The sequence below is a fragment of the Argiope bruennichi genome, chromosome 7 (assembly GCF_947563725.1).
Source record: "Argiope bruennichi chromosome 7, qqArgBrue1.1, whole genome shotgun sequence".
In the NCBI taxonomy this organism is placed as follows: domain Eukaryota; kingdom Metazoa; phylum Arthropoda; class Arachnida; order Araneae; family Araneidae; genus Argiope; species Argiope bruennichi.
Window position 1 is genome coordinate 103,705,279 of NC_079157.1, and position 23,588 is coordinate 103,728,866.

A 23,588-nucleotide genomic window follows, 5' to 3' on the forward strand; every position below is an offset into this window, starting at 1 on the left:
CTCAGTCCACCAATCATTATTTTAAAATTATGTCTGTTTACTGATATGAGAAGACAAGGATTCAAAAACGTTTTAATCTAATAGAATGCAAATTGATGCATGTTTTCCGTATCTTAAACGTAAAGTTCAGGCAAATTATAGGCGAAATTCATGCATCGTAAATTTGTCTGTCTGTCTGAATACAAGGGAAAATGTTATTTGAAAATGGTTAAAGGCTGGGCGAATAAAATTTGGCATATAGTTTTATCATCTAAAGTATCTAAGTTCTGACAATTTTTTTTAGTAAGTCAGAAACTTAGATGCTTCAGTTCTTTATCTCACACAAAATGATGTGTCTTGGTTTGTCACTTAATTATTAATTAACCAAATTAATTAATCAATCAAATTAAATTTATCTAATAAGCTAAATGAATCCCTTTTCTTATTCTAATTACAAGCCTAAAAATATTTTAACATAATATGACTAGAAAAAAATTGGCCCTTTAAAGGGTTAAGGTAGGCCATGTAAAGTAACCGAATAGTAAATATCATCAATAATTGAGTATATCTAGAATAGGATATTCTTCAAAATTTCAAGATCGAAATATTTAACGATTATTATGCTTTATAAGAAATAGAAGTAGAATCTTATAATCTGTAACAAACTTTATTCTAATACTTTTTTACTTATGGTCTTCAATAATTTAGCGATAAATATGAGTGTCCCTGTACAGTAACGGAAACACTAATAATAAAATTAATTTTACTAAAGCCCCTTGTTCGGCATAATTCCTCTCCCGCACTGCCTCTTCAAAAACAGTAAAAATCACGCCTTTTAATTCCCTGAAATCGGATTACGATCGGTGCATTCACCCTCTAAACCGCGAGCCGCTGTCCATTGACCAACTTTGATCCCTTTCATCTGAGACCCACTAATCGCATTTGGAACTGTCCCTTTGTTAGAGAAATCACCCCTTTGTGTTGTGACGCAAGGATTAGACGCTCGCCGCACTATTGTGCGCGCGTGGGTGGGATTCCGCAGCGTTTTCACAACTGTCCAGATTACGCGGAAAGTTTCAAATAAATTTTGGAACGGCGCGCGGCAGGGCGAGGCTTATTTATAAGGACGGTGGAAATCTGGAACAAACGGAAATCTGGTGGATAGTATCGAACAGTGATTATAAATTTGTGATACGTGTTTTAAACTTGTGTTGCATGCTTTGAAATTTATGATGTAAGCTTTGTTAAAAATTTATTTATGATGATTTTAATAATAATAATGATAAAAGAAACAGAACAAATTTTGGAAATAACCATTTGGAGTGCTTTCCTCCCAATTTTATTAAATATGTCATATTTTATGTGTAATTTTTTAGCAAAGGAAATCGATTTCGAAAAGTCTATATTCATTAAGGGGGTCCGGGACACATAAATCGTCAAATTTTCGAATTTTTTTTTAGCTGAAAAACTCCTGTATGCTTTTCTGCTTAAAATAACATGCAAATCATGTTTCTATCTTAATTAGAACGAGAGATATAATTTTTGTTGACCACTGCTTTGAAATTCCAACTGTCACAAAGGCGTTGCCATGGCAACTTCATCTCTTTAAATGTAAATAGACATTTCCTGGCATTGTTTTAGCGTAATTTTTGATTTTTTGGAAATAAATTTTTAATTAAACCAAACACTTGTGCGGAAGGGAGGTGTCTCTTATGCATCTGGAAGCTTTTAAAGGTATTTAAATAGTTTTAATTCTTATAAATTTTATTTTTAAACTTTAAACGCATTTTTAACCATGTTGCGTTTTTTCATTATTTGTTGTGATCAAATTGATATAAGTCCAGATCATATAAAGATAGAGGTCTGAAATTTGAAACACATACTTTTCAAACTGTTTACTTTAATTTTTATTCAGCAAATTTTAAAAAAAATTACTTTTCAAGATATAAATTTTTTTTAAAAAAGTACCCAAGATTTTTTCAAAATTTTCATTCAAATTTTTAAAATTTTTTTTAACTAATATTTTTTAAATTGCCGAATCAAAATGAAAGAATATATATTTGTGTTTGATTTAATGAAAAAATTTTGAAAATTGATCAAAAATAGTTTGAGTTATATCGATTTAAAACAACGTCACTTTAAAAAAAAAAAAAAAATTAAATTTTAAGTTTAAAAGAAATTTTGAAAACTTTTGTGTTGTGATTTTGCTTATTAATAAAATGGTTGATCAGTACAAAAAATTTCAAAATTTTAAATTAATTAATAAAAAAATTTTCAAAATGTGTCCCGGACCCCCTTAAAACATACTTAGTCCGAAAGTCCAAATGGATATAGTACAAATATTAAGGCAACATACCAAATTCCATTAATGTAACTTTTTTTTTTTCACTTATCACATTTACGTGTCGACGAACATAAATATCAATAGACAGTCAACCAGTTTATGGATTTGACTGAAAATAAGATACAGAACTAGAATTATGATAATAAAAAGCAATATATCACCAAAAAATTTCTTCCGACCAAAATGTATTCCAGTTCTGAAATGTATTCTGAAAGTGTATTTGCAGACAGATAGACATAATTCTTAAAATGTTTTTAACTCTGAGGGAGAAGGAATAAAATTTAAACATACATCAAAAATTAAAGATGAAATTCTTTGATTATTGTAGTACTTTCTCTTTTTGTATGAGAAAGCAAAAGCAATTTTAAATAATTTATACAGACCACATATCCATATCTTATACAGCGAGGAGGAATTTAGATAATTTACTTTTGAAAATAAAATCGACCTTTAATATATTAAAGGTCGATATCGAATCTTTGAAGCTTTAAAAGATAACGGAAAAAATATATTTATATTTAAAATTATTCTCCCCATGCAGCAATAAATTAACTACTAGAAGTCTTAAAATTGGAGGCAATAGAATAAATAAAATATGTATTAATTTATCAGAAACAATAATATTGTAAATGAAATGTATGAGCTTTGTTTCAATATCCCGCATTTTATATATTTCTAAAAGTAATTATCACCTCAATAGCAAAGATCAAGAATAAAATGAAGTCTCTAATGAGCTTTTTTCCATGTTGTAATTTGTTTCTCTATTGCCTGCTATCGGAGCAGCTTCAATTTTACATATGGTTTCAGAAAGAGACAAAATAAAAATAGAAATCGAAAGTTAAGCAATTATATGAATTTCCCATGTTCAAACAGAAAAAAAGTGCTGATTGAAAGAGACAGTTTTCCGTGACTTTGCGTGATATGTTGACCTCAGGTTCCATCCGATTCCATTGGTAAATGTCAAGTGTCCTTTCAGTCTCCTCCCCTAATCAAAAATGGACGGCCATGGGACAGACAATTTTCTGCAATGCATCCCTTTGCAAAAAGAAAAAAAAATATGTTACAAGTGTTGAGCTTCGGTTTCCCATTGTCGATTCGCATTCAAGTAGGACAGTCTTTTGAATGGCCATCCGCAGGAAATATACAACTCAGCACCCCTTTGCACACGAGCATGAAAATACAACTTGGGCGGATAGAGCAATGGGTGTTCCAACCGGCTGTTGCAATGGTTTCACTGATGGGTATTTCTGAGGGAAAATGGACATGGGTGGAGACCTACTGATCGTTCACATCATTTGCATGATTGTTTTGGACGAAAACACTGAACCGATCTCGTTTGCATGTCAGTATTATAAAGGTCATCGGTGTCTCGACAAAGCAGGCGATTCTTTTTGAACATGTAATGCACGCTTTCAGCTCATCTCACGTTTTTTACTAGCATAGTGAAGTCATTAAGTAGAAGTTTTGGTAGAAGGTGGTATTTATAACATTACCAATGAATGTTAGCGCTTTTGACATTTGTTCGGTTCCATCTGTAGAAATAATTTCTACATATTATAAATTTATAGAGTGAATAACGTATAAACTTGTTTAAAGAAGAATTTGGTCTGGTTAACTTTTTCATATATTCCCGTACTTCTTACTAGTATGGAATTATCATTTTTCAAACTTATAAACCGAAATTAAATCATTCAAAGATGCTATAATTTGATACGAAAATTAAACGCAATCCACAGACAGCTGAAGAATTGCACGAATTCTTAAACGAAGCAATAAGACAACACATTCACGAAAGGGGAGGAGTTCAATAATCAGATTAAAAAACAATTAAGTAGTTAAGTAAAGATTGGTTGTAAAAAATTATTTGTTCAGATCTGCATTATGTGATCATCACTTTGTTTGTGTCTAGTTATTTTTAATGTGTGAAATTCCTAAATTTTCGAAATCAGAAAGAAATTTTGAACAATTAATGGAACGAAGCTGTCATGTGATAGACATCCAAGAGCGCATGCTTTGTTGAGCTTTGCCGTTCTTTCATGTCGTTTCCTTCAATTCATTATTTAAAATGGGTTCTAAAATTTAACTGGAGGTACGCATTTCATGTGTATTTACATGACGAAAAATTGATTTTTTTTTCATGAAAAAGTCTTAGAAGAATGGTTGAAAACATATATGCAATGTAATGTTGGGTTCTAAATACCAGATATTGAAACTGTTATCCACGAGACTTTCTACAGATATCACAGTCCTAATTCTGCATAGGTTAATTTTTACTTTAGAGAAAATATTGCAATAGTCACAAAATTTTAACTCGAGGTTTTGACGAAAATAACAAACAAATATATTTTTGGAAATTATGTCTGTCTACCAACGAACACGATATCTAAAAAATGTTTTGAACTAGATGGCTGAAATTTCTTGTGTGGTCTTAACACCATATATGTATATTTGTATCAAATTTTGAACGAAAACCCTTCTAAGGAACTTATTCTGTCCAACTGTCCGAGTATAAGTGAGCTCGATTAGTACAAAACATTAACAACTGGAAAAAAATAAAACTGTGTAATGTAGACCCGCTTCAAATTTTGAACCAAATTTGTCGAAGAATTGACTCTCTGTTTCTCTCTATTTTTTCATGCGTGTAAATGCGATAGCTGAAAGACGGAATGACTTAAATAAATAAAATTCTGTATGTAATCTTGTGACGACAGTTGTAGTTCTATGACAAATTTTTGCTTCAGTCGATCGAAAAAAGCATCCAAAATACATATTCGATTTTCGAAAAGCATGTCAAAGATCAATCGCCAAAAAATATCACCAAAAATCCCACAATTGAATAGAGCCGTAAGATTCGCGCCAATATTCCGTAATTTGTCCACTAATATCATGTAAGGGATTCCTGATTTTATCCAAAGCCTACAATTTTATGTGGGGAGAGAAGTATAACACTTTTGTGAGAAAATATGTGAGAAAATTGTGGAGATATCCCTCCCGCTGATTTGTTACGGCATTTTTAACAAAAATGCTTAATAAATAAAATTTTAGTCACAGGCAGTTTGAACTCTCGTTTACTTTAACAATGTGATGTAATACTTTCGAAAATATAACAAAAATTGTCTGATAATTTTCTTCTATATCATAAATCTTATTCCCATCCTAGTTTCATGGAGAATTTTTATTTTCACTAATAGGTAAAGAAAAATAGTTCCAAAAATGGTGCAAAAATTTTTAAAAAAAGTAGAGATTCTTTAAGTCTTGGCTTCGAATTCTTTAACAAATGCAATTTCTCTTCGCCAATGAAAACGGGCTACTATTGAACACCATCTTCGATAATGTAGAAATATCATTTTGGGTAAAAGATGTAAGTAAGATTACGTAATAATAATCTATAAAAGTCCTTAAAAGGAACTGTTTGTTGTTTGTTTGTTTCTTATGGCACTTGCCACTGACAAGCCCACTGTTACGAAGACAGCGATTTAAGCCTGAGGGGGAACGTCTCTTATTTTTTATAGCAGCGCCAACTAGGGCCAAGAGTACGACTTTGCCACTCACGCACCACTCATTCGCTTGCACAACCCCTTTTTACAGGAGGGCACATTCACACATCTCACAGATAGAACAACAATGCCCAAACCGGGACTCGAACCCGGGACGCCCAGATCACGGGGAAGACGCGCTACCCCTATGCCAGGACGCCAGCAAAGGAATTGTAAATGTTTGCGTTATTTAGCTATTCAATCTATATCAGAAATAAATAAACACATTAAGTGAAATAAAATGTTTCTAAATTAATAAGAAGGGAAGCAAAAATCATAACGATTGTTTGTAAAGTTTATAATTTTTACAAAAGACAACAACATTTTCTGAACTCATGAAACTTGAAGAAAATTCTGATAGATAAACTACTGAAATGTTTAATAATTTAAAAATTAAATTAATGAAAGCTGATGTACATAGATAATCATATTGTTGAGTAATTTGCTCTGTGATTTTTACTGGGAGTTACTCAAAGAAAAGTAATTAAATATTTTTCAATTACTACAGAAGAAAGAAGAAAGTTTATATCAGTTTAAGCTACTTGCTGATTATAATCATTAAATTAATTTTATGTTTGTAAATATATTTAAATCTTGGTTTTTTTAATTGTTGTAAAATAATGCATAAATCTCTTTTAATTCTCTTTGATACATTAAAATCTTAATTCTCTCATCAACAAGTTGTTGAAATTTTATTTCATTTAATAATTAAGATGAGAACCATTTCCTTAGTTGGTTTATTTTTTATATATATTTTAAACTAGTACTAAATTATGCGAAACAATTACTGCAAGAAGCAACATAAAAAAAAAAATGAAAATGTTTTTATTTGGCAAAGTAATCTGCTTTATAAATGGCTATTTTATCTTGGACACTAAAATGTAAGATACTCACCTGATTTATTTGATCCTAAGAGAACCAGTTTTTCTGATTCTGTGAAAATATTATGAAGAGATGAAAGGGCTAAGCTCTGTAACAGAAAAAGGAATATATTATTTAACATCCATAAACACTATTTTAAAGAATACAGATTAATTTTCAGTATATTAGAATTCATATTTCCGTTAAAGAAATACAATCTTTCTTTAAAAATATTCTGTATTTTCAATCTCAGAATGAGCAGAAATTTATTCACCTTTTATTTAAATATAATGAAAAGAGCTTTTATACTTTAGATATTAGATCATTGTTAATGCATTGAAAACTTAACATTGCTTATATATACGGAAATACGCAAATTATGGCAAAAAATAACATTTAAAAAATAGAAAGTTTAATAAAACAATATCATAATCCGTAGCATTTTTATTTCCCAGTTTATTACAGTTTCAAAAACTGTATATTAAATTTTGTCTGTTGGTAAAAAATGAAGGGATTTACTGAGGGAATTTACGTAACGAAAAAGATGTAATTATAGAAGAAAATATTTGTAGTAATCTCATCAAATCCTAGTATACTTTAGGTATTGTCAAATTAATACATATTTGAAATGTAGAGATAAATTGAAATATTAAATACACACGTTTTCTCCAAGAATAAACTAAAAGGCACTATTAATAGTATCGAAAATCTTTGAAAATCCATTAAAATTGTGTTTTTTTAGAGTTTAATATACGCAAGAATTGTTTAAGAAATAATTATTTTCCGCTAATATTTGAAGATAAGAAATCTTCAAACATGTAAGGATATTAAAATAATGAAAATTATTAGATTTTTCAAAAATATAAAAGCCAATAACTTTCGAAAAAAATTGAGATATATGTTACATTAATCCAATTTAAATTCAAGTGAAGTTCCTTGAAATGAAATAAAAAATTAGAAAAATAATAATAACAACAAAACAGATTTAGATTTTGAAAGGATATCACTGTTTGGCACTATACATTTTGCATATTTAGTATACATTGCATACATATAGGCACTATACATTGCATATTGCATATACATTTTGCATATCCTCTGCATTAGTAAGCGAATTTTGCATTTTTTAGATGATGAAAAGCATTTTTAGAGACATGCATATGCCGTCTTGCTTTTACTTCAAATATAAACAAGAATAAGAGAATTTTCTGATTTTAATATCAAAAATAAATTATCAAATATTGAATACTAATTATACTTACTATGAATATGTATAGTAAATCTTGGAAGGGGGTTTTAGCTCTAAAGAGTGTAAAATGTTCTGTTCTTTTATCTTTCAAACAGACCAAGTCAAAATCAAATGATAAATAACGTCTCAGTAATTCATATTTCTTGCTTCCCAGGACATCATTAAATTTTAAGTCGATTTTGATAAGTAAATATAACCATTGAAAAGAAGAAAGTTTTCTTTGTTACACAAGCTATAATACCAATGTACGTTATAATAAAAATGTTGTCCCCCACCCTCAGCATTAAATTGTGGACCTTCGATCAAAAGGCACTGCATTGCATTTTATTACATGATTTTCCACGATTAATCGCCAGTATACGGCTAATACACAAGTACAAGATAATAAAATTTGTATTTTGAACACCTTTTTTCGGCCGATGAAAAACAAAATTTTATATAGAATTATCGGTGCGCAGTTTGAAGATCACATATCACATTTCATTTATTTATATTATTGTGTTTCTGAGATATTGCTTCAACATGCATGCGAAAGTAGCGATGCAGACGGTCAACCCTTTGACAGATTTAGCTCAAAATTTGATCAGAATGTCAAATTTGTGTATTAAATATTATTTATCTAGCTCTTTACATTATATAATTATCGTTATCTCTTGTACTTTGACAGACACATTTCCTCTGAACGAATTTTGTTCAAATTTTAATGGAAGTCGACAAATTTGGTGCAAGCTCTATAAATCAAATTTCATGTATCTAGTTGAAGGCGTTTTTAAATTCTCATGTTCACAGACAGATGAACATAATTCCAATATGTTTTAATATTGGAAAAGCGGAAATGTGGAGATTCGTCAAAATATAGAGTTTGAAATTTTTGACGATTACAATATTTTTTTAATAATATTTCCGGAAAACTAATAACGTTTCCGCATAAAATAACTCTTATAAAGCGTTTCCCTATATGATTTTACTTTTGTGTTTAATCGTCATAATGGCACCATAAATATATTCTAAAAAGCTCTAAAGAAAATTTTAATTCAGTTCATCCAAAATTATTTCAATGCTTTTATTTAAATTGGTTTATTTCCTATTTGTAATCGATTTTTCATTCCCTTTCCGATATGTTAAAATTCAAATTTTATATTCTTGCTCAAACATTCCTTTGAAATAACATAATATTTATGAACCATACAAAATCATCCTAAAAAAAGAAGGAAAAAAAAATAGTCGATTGATTTCATATCCTGTGATATTTTATAAAGAAATAAAATAAGTAAATTTAAATTTATACCGTCTAAATGTTTAAGTAAATAGATGAATCTATATTTGTTAAAAAAATTGAGTTGGAGCAAAATGGTTAATGAAATGATATACTTTTTATTTAACTTCGTATTCTTCATTTCAGAAAAGACGCTTATCACCATTAAATGATTTTACTCTACGGAGGGAAGATACGCAGTAGGATCTCTTTATTAAAGTTTTTTGTTACGCACGCTCTCTTTTCCATCATCATTTTTTGATGTTTATATTCATTTTCATATTGTATCGCTCTATTCGAAATGTGTAATGTTTCTTGTAATAAATAAATAGTATATAAAAATGAACATCTTCTCCATTCTCTATTTTTTATTATATTTGCGAAATCAAAGTTGTTGGAGCATGTGCTAGAGAGTTTCCGCTTCTGGAAACAAGCAATAAAAATAGTAGGGAGCATAATATTTCAATTCAAAAAAGTATAATCAAGTTAACAAGTTGACCGACTTATTATTTAGTGAAATTTTATCTGTTGTTTTTAAATCAATTACGATAAAAATACACTATTATTGAGAGAAATAAGATTTTTATTTGTAATCAGATAAACTTATAGTTAAGAAGTAATTTCTATATGACCCTTCATTTCATTTTTAAATTTAAAAATAAAAAAATTCTTTAACTTAAAAAATTATGAAGGGATTATTTTCTATATAATTCTTATGATTTTTGTTATACCATCAATAAAACAATTTGCACTTTCTTAGTGCATTCTTTTGTAATTAAAATACTGCAGAGTTCGAAGTCTCTAAATCAGTAAACAAAAAAACTCTAGGAAAACACATGGATAAAGAAAAGTTTTCTTTATTAAAAAAAAATCCTCCCTTTCTGTTATAAACCGTCATACAATTCCAACAAAACTATCATTCCGATGGACCACAATAATAACTTAAAGAATGTGAAGCCAGGAAAAAAAACCTTTTCTTATTTCCACTTTATGGATTAGTTCATGCATAGGAAACTTTTTCAACGAACCATTACTTCAACTTTTAAATGTTCTTTCGCTCCCTACTTTATCATAATGATATAACTCGATAAAATGTGCTAACTGTACCCGTAACCACGACAGCAGCCTCGCCCCCGGACTTAAACAATGATCTTTATTACGGAAGCAACTCTTGAGCGGTCATTCAAAAAGTGAAAGAAAGAAATGATTTAATGAAAGAGAAATAAAAAAGAACGGATAAATAAGTGTTCGTGGTCAAGCACTTGGAACGAAAGTTGAAGACCTTGTGCATCGACAGCGGGGTGGTTGTACATGGTTGTGCCTTGAGCACGAAGTATCTGTAAATTTGTTGACCCTTGCCAGTGATTACCTAAAAGACTTCTGTCTTGCATTCTTTGAAGTTAGTGTTATTTGGCCAATTGCAGGACAAAAATCAAAATCAAGTTTCCCTAAGGTTAATCTTCATGTCTGGCGATTGCGTCTCTGGGCGAAAGACAAAGAGACTAAAAACTAAAAAAAAGGACGTTGGTGTACTGGCCAATTCAAGGCAATTTTTGTCCTTTACTGGTATAAAAAATATAATAACTCTGAATTTCATCAATCTATACAACATATGAAACATTATTATTGCACATTCAATAAAACCGGCTTAAACCTTCTTCGTCCAATGTCAGTATAATATCCCTTTTTCATTGAATTCCATATTATTTTTACTTGCTTTTGTTTATCACTACAATTTTCAAATTTATAAAGATAACATTTTGAAAGCAATTTTTCATTCACTTTCAGAAATATTAGCGATTTAATTATTTTTGAATTATCTATTACCATTTTTTAAAATTCTTATACTTTCCATTTTAATATTTTCAGAATAATTGGTTAATCGAATAATAATATTAAATTTTGTTTCAATGCCATGATTATGAATTTGGGAAAAACTGATAAGCAGGAAGTAATTGTAAAATATATTAAAAGTAGAAATCAATTAAAATAATAAAAAATATAGTTATGTTAATTACGTTAATTAAACGTTAATTAAAGAGGGTTGAAAAAAACCTTTCATGTTAAATTTATTCAATATAGATTTCTCGAGGTTTTTCTAACATAACTATCACATTAGTGTATGATATAACTTTTTTCCATGCACAAGAAACAAGAATTCCTTTTTTGATGCTTTTTGGCTTTTGGAATTAGTTTAATATAAAACAGTTGCCAAACTTTGCTGTTGTCATAATGTATATTTATGAAAGAAAACAAGCATAATTTATTATACAGTAATTTTACTACAAAAAAGGATAGAATTTATCAAATTTTAATTTTAATTTCCTTTATGTGCCAATTTATTTAATCTCCTTATTATATACCACATTCTGTTTGAAACATTTATTGAGATTGCAATTCAGATAAAAATGCAAAGGACATTTCACATACATAAGCAAAAGAATTCGCGTTTTTTTTATATTAACTGCTACATTTATTTAATCACAGACATTACATTAAATTACAGGCAATTACATTAAAACCTCGACTTGAATCGACACGTCATTGTATACAAAGGAGTTGAAATACGCAACTGTAAGAAATAACTAGAATTGTTTTTCGCTGAAGTTTTCTCGCATACTTTCTAATAAGTGTACTGACGCATCATTAATCACTTATGACTGGCGAACGGTAGTTATGAAAGTATCAATGATGGTAATGCGATTAATACAAAAAAAAAATTATCAGAAAACTGAATGCGTATTTAGATCTTTTTCCCTGTCCATTAAAACTGAAATTTGATAAAGGACTAAATATATAATTACATACCAAATTTCATACATTTTGCTCATTGCGTGTTTGAGTGATCGTGTTTACACACTTGTGAAAGTACAGGCCAACGGATGGTCAACCCCTTGATGGATTTGGTTCCAAATTTGATACAATCTACATTTTAGATGCTAAATATTTTTAAATAAATTTTATCTATTAAATTTCCTTTGTTTTGTAATTTCATGTAAGCTTATATTAAAACAGTCAGCCAAACATCTTCCGTATGAATTAAATCCAAATTGATAGAAATCTACAATTTTGAAGTAGCTATATACCAAATTTCATTCGACTATCACTAAGAGATTTTAAGTTATAGTGTTCACTGATAGACAGGCTTAGCTCCAAAAATGTGTTTTTCTGAAACGTGGGGATTCGTCAAAATCTCGAATTGGAATTTTATAATGAGTACAATACTTTGCTAATTATAGTGTTAAGCTCTTTGTATTCTTTGTAAAGTAAAAACGCCTGAAATTACCAAATCACCTGTCATATTTTTCACTCACGATATGTAAAATCGATAAAATCATTAAAAACTTGAAACAATAGGGGATTTTGTATCTATTTAGAATATGTACATATCTTTAGTGCAATTATTTTTTAAAGTTAGAACCAATCGAATAAATATTTAGATAAGGCATAATCAGATGTTAAAAAAATCCGTTCGGCTATCGAATAAATTGTAATCGAAATGAAACTCAAAGTTTTTATCGTTATATTTTTAGGTTAACACATTTAAAAAAAGCAACATACAGCACAAAGTTATTTTTGATCGACAGGTCAAAAATTCTTCCAACAATAAAATAAATTTTATATTACATTCGCAGTATTTTATATTACAATTTGAATGACCTTTCGTGTTTAAATAATCAATGACCAGTAGAAGCACACACCTACACACAGCATTGGAAATAAATAATAAAAATATTTATAAAAAGGCATAAAAAATGTATATTCCTATCATCATACTAAAAAGACATGTAAACAACAAGGATGTTACGTTTTTGTTACTATAAATGCTTTTAAACACGAATTATTGTTGATACTCACGTGGCATCGGAAATGAATGGCAGGCAGACAATTCGCAAACGATAGAATATGAAATAAAAAAATGGCAACATCAGGAAATAAACTTTCGTGCAGCTTTGTTTCTTCCCATCATAGAAGTATTCTCATCGATATTTGCTTTTTCGCATATGATATTTCAAAGCCGCTCCCCTTTTATTGTCACAAAAAAAGGCGAAATCAAATTTCATTCAAACAGTTGCTTGAGACAGTCCATATATAATTTTCTTTTACACGCTAGAGTGGATTATCGTGGCAAGTGTAATAACCTTGTATTGGAAATTCGAATATTTTGGCACAAAAAAAAGCATCAATAATGCATATTAAATTTATGATTCCCCAAAGGATATTGCTTGAAGAGATGAAGCTATTCATAAATAAATCATGAAAATAAAGTTACTTTACCTATTTTAAATCTCAGACAATAGGTCAAATACATCGAAACAAAAGAAATATCGTTGTCTAGTTGTTTTTGATATTTTGAAATAGCATCTCTTTGTAAAACAAGAGCTTTCTATTTTTATTTCACTAAGTTGGCTAGATAACTGTTGAGCAAGGATATGAAATGCAATTACTCTCATGTAAATAAAAACAACTTTTTAATGAATTGTAAATAATTAATAAAAAATTCTATACCTCTTAATTTTTCTATCCGTTTATTGTACGTCAAACGAAGAATATACATATCCCTAATACTAATCCTAAATTTTGTAAATGAAGTTAAATAGACAAGAAGTCAGTTTCGTTAGGATATCTCACATTTAAAAACCAAAAACATTAATGAAAGAGGTTGAAAATGAGAACCAAAAACAAATTGTTAAAATAATAAAGAGCAGTAAAAAGTTTTTTTATATAGTTATTAATTAAAGTTTTATAGTTAAAGTTTCTTATATAGTTTATATTATAATAGTTTTAAATAAAATAAACAAATCTATTGTGAAATAAATAATCTTCTTTTCAAGTAAAAGGATGGGAAAACCACCATGATATAATTTTAATAGTTTATAATTTCAGTAGATATCATTATTAGTTAACCTTTAGCACTCCGCTACTGCGATTTTTGGTTCCATGCATACTTGAGACTTAAAACTCATAAAATTCAATTTTTTTATTTGATCAATTTAGAGAGCTCTTCACTGGGATCTCATCTGTTAATTATGGAAGCTAATCAAATTGCATAATTATAGAAGCTAAGTAATAGCATTGTGACAATGAATAAATATTTGGAGCCGAAATTATGCTTGCAATTCAACGTCACTCTAGTGGCACAACCCCACCATTCTAAAGCTAAGGGTCAATACTTAATTTGCATAGATCGTTTAGTGTGATCCAAAAAAATATTACATACATCTTGATTTATAACGAAGTTCATTATTTCCTTTGTTATAAACAGATGTTATTTTTTTCTGCGGTTCTATTTCAACTTATTTAACTTTATGCAAAGCAAATCAAGGAAATTTTCTTCGGAACAAAACAGATAAAAGGAAAGCTTCGAAACAAAATTATAATTAAGTTACTAGCTAAATCGTGAAACTGATAATCAATTAGATAATCTTGTGAGAGGTAAGTAGAAATGGTGTAAAATCGCCACGATCATCCGTAAGGTTTTGCTCGCGTGTGATTTGTGTACTGGTGGATAACTGTAGAAGGGTTTTGAACTCATTTAACCTTTTTCCTCGACTCGTTCTGAAACGAGAATAAATTTCGTCCCAGTCTGTGATTTGGGTTCACGAGACTAATAAAACGCTAAAAATGTTCTTTCAGCATATTATGCGTTCATTTCGCTTTTACGATCTATTATGTTATAAAAAGAAATTATTAAATAATACATTCAAATCAAAAAGAACTTAAGGATTTTTTTAAAGCATTTTAGAGAATATTGGTAAAGTTATGTACACTGTACAATAAGGGCTATTTCTGCATAATTTGAATGCAACACCGAAACAGTAACGTAGGAAGTATGCACGACTATATGTGCCGCTCGCCTACCAAAAAACAAAAAGTGTAGAAAATTATAAAATAATATGCTTTATTTTTTAATATTCCATTTAAAATATAAATTCAAATAAATATTGTGGAATGAATTATTATTGTGGCTGAAACATTCAATTAATGGATTTTAAAATATAACTTATCTTTGGAATTATCATTTATACTAATAAAATTGTGCTAGTACTCAGAGAATTAATCAATTTGCAAGTGAAAAAGTAAAATATCAAATTAAATCTTCAAATAAATTTTTATTGATGAGAAACTTTATTATCATAGATTTTAATTAAAGATTTCCTTATACTCAACTTCTTAAGAAGTTTTAGAACTCTCAAACTTAATTTTAACAGTTCATTACACAAAAAGTTTGAAAAATTAATAAACATTAGAAATAGATGAACAGAAATAAAATTTACTACATTGAAGATCGAATTTTTTAAATTTAAATTAGCACTACACGAGAAACGCCAATATATATATATATATATATATATATATATATATATATATATATATATATATATATATATATATATATATATATAAGACATTCTTATTGCTTTTAACTTTATTTTTAATAAAAATATGAATATTGGATGCAGTAAACTATATTTAATAGCTTGTATATCTTGAAAAATTATAGATAGTATCAAACAGTTTTCAAAAATAATTGAAATCTTGAAGTTTATAAATAAGTTTTATGAAAATGAATTGGAATTTAATTAAACATTGCGAGTAATAATTTGAAAAATACCTCCATTATTTTCATTCAGTATTATTGACAATATTAAATATAAAATATTTCTTTCTAAGCACAGAAACATAGCTTTGAATTAAACATTAAATAACTTTTTTTTAATTGTTTCAAAACCTTCACTAACTCCTTCCTTATGCTTCAAAGTACTTGTGACAGAAATTTGAAAAAACGATATTCTATTGTTTGGATTTGATAATGATATTTTAACTCTAATGTAATGATATTTTAACTCTAATTTCAATTTAATTAATTTTCAAGATTTTATCTTAATTTAGCCCACAGTAATTTCATTCTAAAATATTCTCTTATTTCGTGATCCAATTCCACTGTCTATACTTAATTAATTCAAGAGAAGCTTTGTTAAATTGTTGAAACAGTTAAAATCTAACTTTCCTACACCGCGCGTGAAGAGATAAAATACCGCTGATCAGGCAAATTCTTTTTTAAAATCTCCCTGTGTTTCCCCTACCTTGTCCAAGCGTGTAACGAAAATCCCTATCGAAATCTCATAATACATTAGCACTGTAAAGAAATATTTTCCCTATCAAAATCATAGGTTATATAAGACCAGGGATAAAATGTCCAAGAGCTTTTTTACTCATTCCTTTTCTGTGTCGTTCTGTGTGCGCATCGCTTGTACATATGCCTGCTTCTTCAAAATGAAATAAAACGACGTCACGAAATTAAAAGTATCTTCACTGTCTTCAAACTGCATCATGCTTCACAACAAATAATATTACATATATGTGAATCTTCATTTATATTTAAAAATAGTTAGCTAGTAACTTAATAGTTTACTTAAAATTAGTTAAAATTTAACTTGAGTAGCACATCAAATGAAAATGAATTGAGAAGGACAAATTTTTATTTCATTTTATATATTAGATACAAACGTTTAGAAAAGAAAATTTATTTAATTTTTGTTGTTAATTCCTAAATAAAGAAATTAAGTTAAAAATAGTGGTAGAATTTTTTTATAAAAATTATTGCATATTTTTACTTTCTCGTATTCAGAGCATGCAAGGAGAAAATACTGATAACTTCAGCCTATCGATAAAAGAATTATTTTTAAATTTATTTCTTAATAAATAACATGTCTCTTTTCTAGAAGGTTTTTATGCATCATTAATTATCATACAAAATTTTAATATATATAAATTTAGATGTAAGCGTATTAGATAAAAAAAACACGACATTAAAAATGGACTTTGATATGATTTATTGAGAACATTATGCACGATGAAAGAAATAATGAGGTAGAGGAAAGAAAAGAAAAAATCTGTTTCAAGGTTACCGGCTGTGAATCTAAAACAATGTTTCTCTTAAAAGTTATTTCAGTGTCAATCTCCGTCCACTTTGTTTTCGTTTCCCTTTTTTTCATTTCACGATGATTAATGATGAACAGAATCACTTGTGAAAGCAAAGGTTTGAAGACTGCGAAAATAAATTATTAATTTTCCATTTCGTATCATAATTAACATCACAAATAAATTTAAATTAAAATTTTTCTTATAGATTTAATTACAGAAGTAAAGCAAAGAAATGAATACTAAATTAAATAAGGGATTATATTGAGAAAAAGGGGATAATTTTTTTCCTATGCAATGAGAAACAAATGTAAGTAATAAATTCGATTTTTCAGCATTCTTAAAGTTAATTACAAACTTCCAACCATTTTTAATTTCTGAATTAAGTGAGTTTTTTCGGTTTCCCAACTTTTCACAGGGTCTAATTTCTGTAACCTAGCTCTTCAATATTAGCTGCGATATCGCGTAAAAAACACACACCTAAAATAAAAACTTACTCCTCTAGATTTACGGAAAATGTGCTACTAAAATCTTAACCTAGAATGCGCCCATGTAGTCTCTTTTCCTACTTCCTACTTCTGCCGAGATGGGAGGGTCTCGTTCCCTGATCATGGATTTAATAAAGAACTCTTAATAACTACTATATATTTTTCATATCAGAGAGCTCCCTTGTTCGCTCATTTCCCCGAAGATATACATTTGAACAGTTTAATTTGTGAAAAACATTTGCAAAGCTACAAACATCTACAAACACACTGCACACGTTTATTCTTTCTTCATTCCCATTGTAAAGCTATTTTACGTTCATGTTTAATTCGATGAGCTTCTAATTTTAAATTTTCATCATTCGTTTTTGTTGATTGAAGGTTTTGTCTCTGAAGGTTTGATTAAAGGTTTTATCCCGGCCCGGTTTTGTTCCGGAAGGTTTAGAGAGCCCGTAATTCACGAATCTTTCTGAGTATCAACGTGAAATTTGTATCATTACACGCATTTCGGCGAGTACTATCCAACTATTATGAGCAAATGCAATGTAACTTGAATTTGTAAATTTCGAGACCCGATCCTGCATCCTATCGAGACCAGAGTTCCGGTAAAAATGTCATTCAACTCTATTTAGAGAAGTGTTTATATGGGTGGCACTCGTCCTATGTTGCATGGAATCCGAGATATAACAACTTCCGGTCTGACCGAAAATTGATGCCATCGACATCCCGAGACCTATAGGAACTGTATGATTTCGATCCGACATTGATTTGACCACTATTAAGAAAAATCAGTACTGCACATGCGCAATGGATCCAAAATTTTGGGGAGCTTAGATGACCCCTGGGGGTACTTCTAAGTGAAAACCCTATGTCTCTAACATATGTAGTTTACGAGATATAACGAAAATCATCGGCGCATGCGCAGTAGATGACTCCATGGAGGGCCTTCTATAGCCCCGTAGGATTACTATGGTGAAAACCCCATGTCTCTAACATATGTAGTTTACAAGATATAATGAAAACCTTCTGCGCGTACGCAGTAGATGACTCCATGGAGGGACTTCTATAGCTCCGTAGGATTACTATATGGAAAACCACATGTCTCTAACATATGTAGTTTACGAGATATAATGAAAACCTTCTGCGCATGTGCAGTAGATGACTCCATGGGGAGTCTTCTACAGCCCCTTAGGATTAGTATAGTGAAAACTTCATGTCTCTAACAGCAGGTCAACCTTTTAAAAACGCGTCTGCTTTCAAAGAAGTATACATAATAATTATGCAATACTGGTAAAAGCAGGTGAAGCAGATGAAGATGAATATTGTAATTTATGCTTTATTCATTGCCTACGTGATTTCGAGCTTCAATTATTCAAAACCCCGTAACGAAAAAAACATCATGTTCTCACATGATAACAAAATAACTTAATATAAATTCTTAACATGTTTTTTAAATCAAAAATGAGTTGAAATTCGAAACTAAAACTTAAAGATTATTAAAAGAAAGACTTTACAATATCCATAACCTAGTACACCAAAATATCTCAATCCGTCATTGGAAAGAATGAAAATAAGCAGAATTTTATGTATCTAATGCATAGTAGTAAAAAAGAAAGACTCAGTTAAAAAAAATAATAATAACAAAAGATTTAATGAAGATTATTTTATTTTGGTTTACCTTTTCATTTTTGTTTTATGCACTATTTTCATATTTTGCCTCCCCCCTTGCCTCCCCCCCAAAACTTATTTTCTTCTAAAGACATTTTTATTAATAATATTAATGGCTTAAGCTAGCTTAATAGTCCGAAATAAATTTCTATAACTTATTTTTTAATTGATGTTTGCTGACTTCTATCTTTGTCAATATCTCTTTAGCGATCTCCTATCTGATCCACCACGGAACTCCCAAGGTGTACTCCTGTTGCAGGAGTACACCTCAGGTATAGACTATGATAAAAGTTTACCAAAAATGTACTACCAAGACAGCTTCCGTGTATCTTCAAGACGGAACGCAAATGCAGTTTAACCAACCAGTTCTTGTAAAAAGCCAGATGGTGAACAGATTTCAGTTTAAAAGCAAGGTTCGAATGTCTTGCTTACTATATATGCACACACACACAAAAAAAAAGGCTTTTATTCTTTACGAACTCGAGGATATTGGCCTGATATGTCATGAAATTCTGAGAACCTTAAAGATGTCAAGAACATTTCCTGAATATCGTGCAACACCGGATTGATTCGAGTAGTGTTGAGATGTCACTCAAGGTTGGGACATAATTTTCACCCCATTTACCACGTGGTTCTGTCTTCTTCTTCCATCTGGTAGTCATTCCGTGCGTCCAGTGTCTGAAGAGTTTTAAAAAGTTTGCGGAGGTCGTTTTTGGAGGGAATCGAGTTCAATGTCTTTAGGTTAATGAAGAACACGTGAAATTAGAAGGCGAATGTCATCTGTGACAGCTGAGGGTTCCTGATCACGAGACCCGTCAGTTAAAAATGGAACATAAATGTCTTTCAAAAGACCGCTTCAAAACGTTCAGATTACTAACAAGACCGATATAGTAACGAGACTTGGTTTAAAATACAAATACTTCTAATTTCAGAAGTAAAATATCTTGATATAGTTCTTCAATGGAATGATTGAATAGTGTGAGGGCTTTTAGGAAGGGAAACTCATCACTATGTCCATGATTGTAAAACAAGCTCATTTTTAGAAATTTAACTATCCCTCTTTATAACACAATTAGTTTTAAGTTGAACTAAAACTAATTAACTTTTTAGTTGAACTAAAAAGATAATTCAATATTTATATAAAATTCCAAGTGTAAAACAACTTTTCCATTTTTTTGTGATTTAAATTTGTTACAATTGCTTTTAATTTGCTTTCCCCCAAAAAAATTTTTTTGATTTCATTAAAAATATCTAATAGCTCTTCAAAATAGAATGGTAAAGACAAAGGATGTTCTATTAAGAGTAATGATTGATTATGCAGCATATCCGGTCTCATGGACTATCTCAAATATAATTCTATTGACTTCAAACTGAAAACGTACAAGCATGGTAAGAGAAATGGAAAAAAATATTAAACTGTACACACTTCCGGGTAGTTGAAGGATTAAAATATTTATCTTTATAAGTAGCAGATCTGCAAATTTCATAATATATAAAGATATTTCTATTTCAATCTAACAGCTACAACAGCAATTACCGAGTCCCTGCTAGTTTGTGACTTTTACCTATCATTCTAAAGCTTTACCACTGATATAGATTTACTTTTAAAAAATACTTTATATTCATTCTGTTATATTATTTTGCTTGTAAAAAAAACTAAAATTTTAAAAATTAAAGTCTTAATATTGACCATGAATATATTGCTGCTCTTTAAATTTCAAAAAATCAAATTTCGGAAATAACAATCACAGATCAAAATTCACAAGAGTTAAACTTTGACAATGGGGTTATCAATAGTTTAGCATCTGATAGGAAACAAACGCGTTACGAAATAAATAACCAAATAAAGCGTTTTTTGTGTGTTTGGCACGTTGTGTTAAGTTTGTATTTTATTTCGGGTACCTGTTCTATTCCTGTGAGTCACGTATATGGGTGAAAAGTCAATGATACGCGCTGAATCCCAATTTTGCATCAGGAAGTGGTGCCTCTTTTCCGCCGACATATTTATGCGAACATTCCGCTCTTTTTGAGAGATTTTGTCTGTCTCGTTTGGAATAGATTTTGGGCGAAATAGCTATAGAGTACAACTATCTTCATTTTTAATTAATTTATAGTTAGTTATCAAAGGTAGTTCTTGTTATTGCGTCTTTCCGTAATTTCCATGGGAATATTCGTGTGATGGGCGAAATATCTTAATCTGAGCCTCGTACTCTTTTAATTTTTATAGAGGGGACGATTTCCTTTTTATAACCAAATAAATAAATCTGTCTCGTCTAGAAGGAAAAGTTTTCTTGTAACTGTTGTCGAAACATAACAATAATAATAGTAGAAACATTCAGCATTATATCCTCAAGCATATCGGTAACAATGTTTATTCTGAAATATATTTTCTCGTAATAATTTCAACTCAAAAGAAAACAAAATGAAAATTTCTTTTATATCAAAATCTTAGTAGAATATTTAGCTTTTTATAATTAATAACCACAACCCAAAGTTTCTGTATTTTGTTACTTAAGAGAAAAAAAGACACACCCTTAGTTAAAAATTTAAAAAAAATGTCATTATATAATACTTTGGAAGTTCAGTATTTCTTTAGATATGGCGATTCACCTCAGATAACCTTTTTGTTTACTTGTAAAGGTAATTTACTTTGTTAAATGGTATAGTGGGCTTCCACGAATATAAAACTTCCTTTATTTTAATTTACATTTCTTTTTAAATGCATTCAGAGCCATTCAGTTCTGGATGGGGCTTCACAAATTCTAACTCTTTGCCAAAAATAGTTTTGGAGCATTTTCTATACTCCTTAAAACCTCAGATAAGAATTTCGCGTCTAATATGTTTTAAAATCTATGTTGGATATTATCGGCAAGTAGAGTCAAAATAGTCAGCGATGGACTTCTGATCAGGCAGAAATCCATGGCTGGCTAGGCAGCTACCTAAGGTTGAGAAAGGATCGCAAGACGTTCATTTAAAAATTATTATTAATCAAGTTACTAAATAAATGAATTTGAAAAAGTATATAAATTCTATGAATTGTAAAATATTAAGGTAATAATATTTTATCAAATGTAATTGTTCATTTTTAAAAAAATCTATTTCATTATATTCACTTAATTATTACAGCATTTATAAACACCGTGCATCTCCTTATATATAAAATTGTGCACAAAAGTAGCCGTGCAGTTATGAATCTTAGTACATAAAAAATAACATTTTCAAAAAAGTTACTAAAATAAAGAGAATTAATTTAAATAAGCAATTATCATATTGATTATGTGGTTGAAATGTGAAACTAAAATGATTAATTTATTAAAAGAAAGATCTCATGATATAGAATGCCTAGGACCGCAAAATGCTTCAATTCGACATTGAATGTAGTAAATTAAATTTTGACTTAAACAAAATTTGCAAACCGCATTTTGATTTGACTTAAGGCACCAAATTTTCAGTCTTTTAATTTGAGATTTCCTTTAATCTGAATTTCAATGGAGGTATTAGCAAAATTCAAAAAAAAAAAAAAAAAAAAAAACTGTGCATAAATAAATAAACTAAAATTTAAAAAAAAGTTATTAAAAACATATTTTAATATTACTTTTAGCGGATTTGTTTGTTTATTTGTTTGTTTCAACTGATTCATCTGTATTGGTCACTTGAGGATGATTATATTTATAAGGTTGTAAAGTTGAAAAGAATAATTTTTCGTCATAAAATTTCTCTTTTATTTTTTTTATCTCATAGGATTTAAAAAAGGAAACATATTCTAATTTTTAATAAGGACTGTTTATTGATAAATAAAAAAAATAGGATTATCCATTACATTTAATCACTTTACAATTATAAAAATTCAAATTTAAATTTTCAAATTTTCATTTAAAGTTAACTTTTTAAATTTCATCTTAAAAATTAATGCAAATATATATTCTTTAATTTCTTAAACATAGTAAATGCAGCAGTTTTAATTGAAATTGGAAGCAGTCTTTCTGTCTAGGATAAGCAAAGAAGATTCGAGATATACGGTTTCCTTAGTTTAAATTTACTTTTAAAAAATGCGAAAGAATTTCTATCCATTCGGCACGTTCATTTCATTTCAACGTTTTTAAGTCAAACAACAATCAGAGAATAAATAAATAAATGAAAATGAAAATGGAGACGAGTTTTCTTTATAACCTTTTCTGCGTGTTTTAGTATTTCAGAATGCAGTAGCGCAAATTCTTAAATAGTCCCAATGAGTTAAAGCAATTGAAAACAGAAAATGAAAAAAAAAAATGTAGAATGTTTGTTT

At 29.2% G+C, this 23,588-nt stretch overlaps 1 protein-coding gene across 1 annotated transcript in view; it reads right to left on the reverse strand.

The window, feature by feature from the left end:
• Positions 1–23,588, reverse strand: part of LOC129975508 (A disintegrin and metalloproteinase with thrombospondin motifs 18-like) — an 81,754-nt gene that overhangs the window by 45,774 nt on the left and 12,392 nt on the right. The window contains exon 2 of the mRNA XM_056088570.1: positions 6,754–6,829. Within this exon, the coding sequence (XP_055944545.1) occupies positions 6,754–6,829 (76 nt within the window). The remainder of the gene's footprint in view (positions 1–6,753; positions 6,830–23,588) is intronic.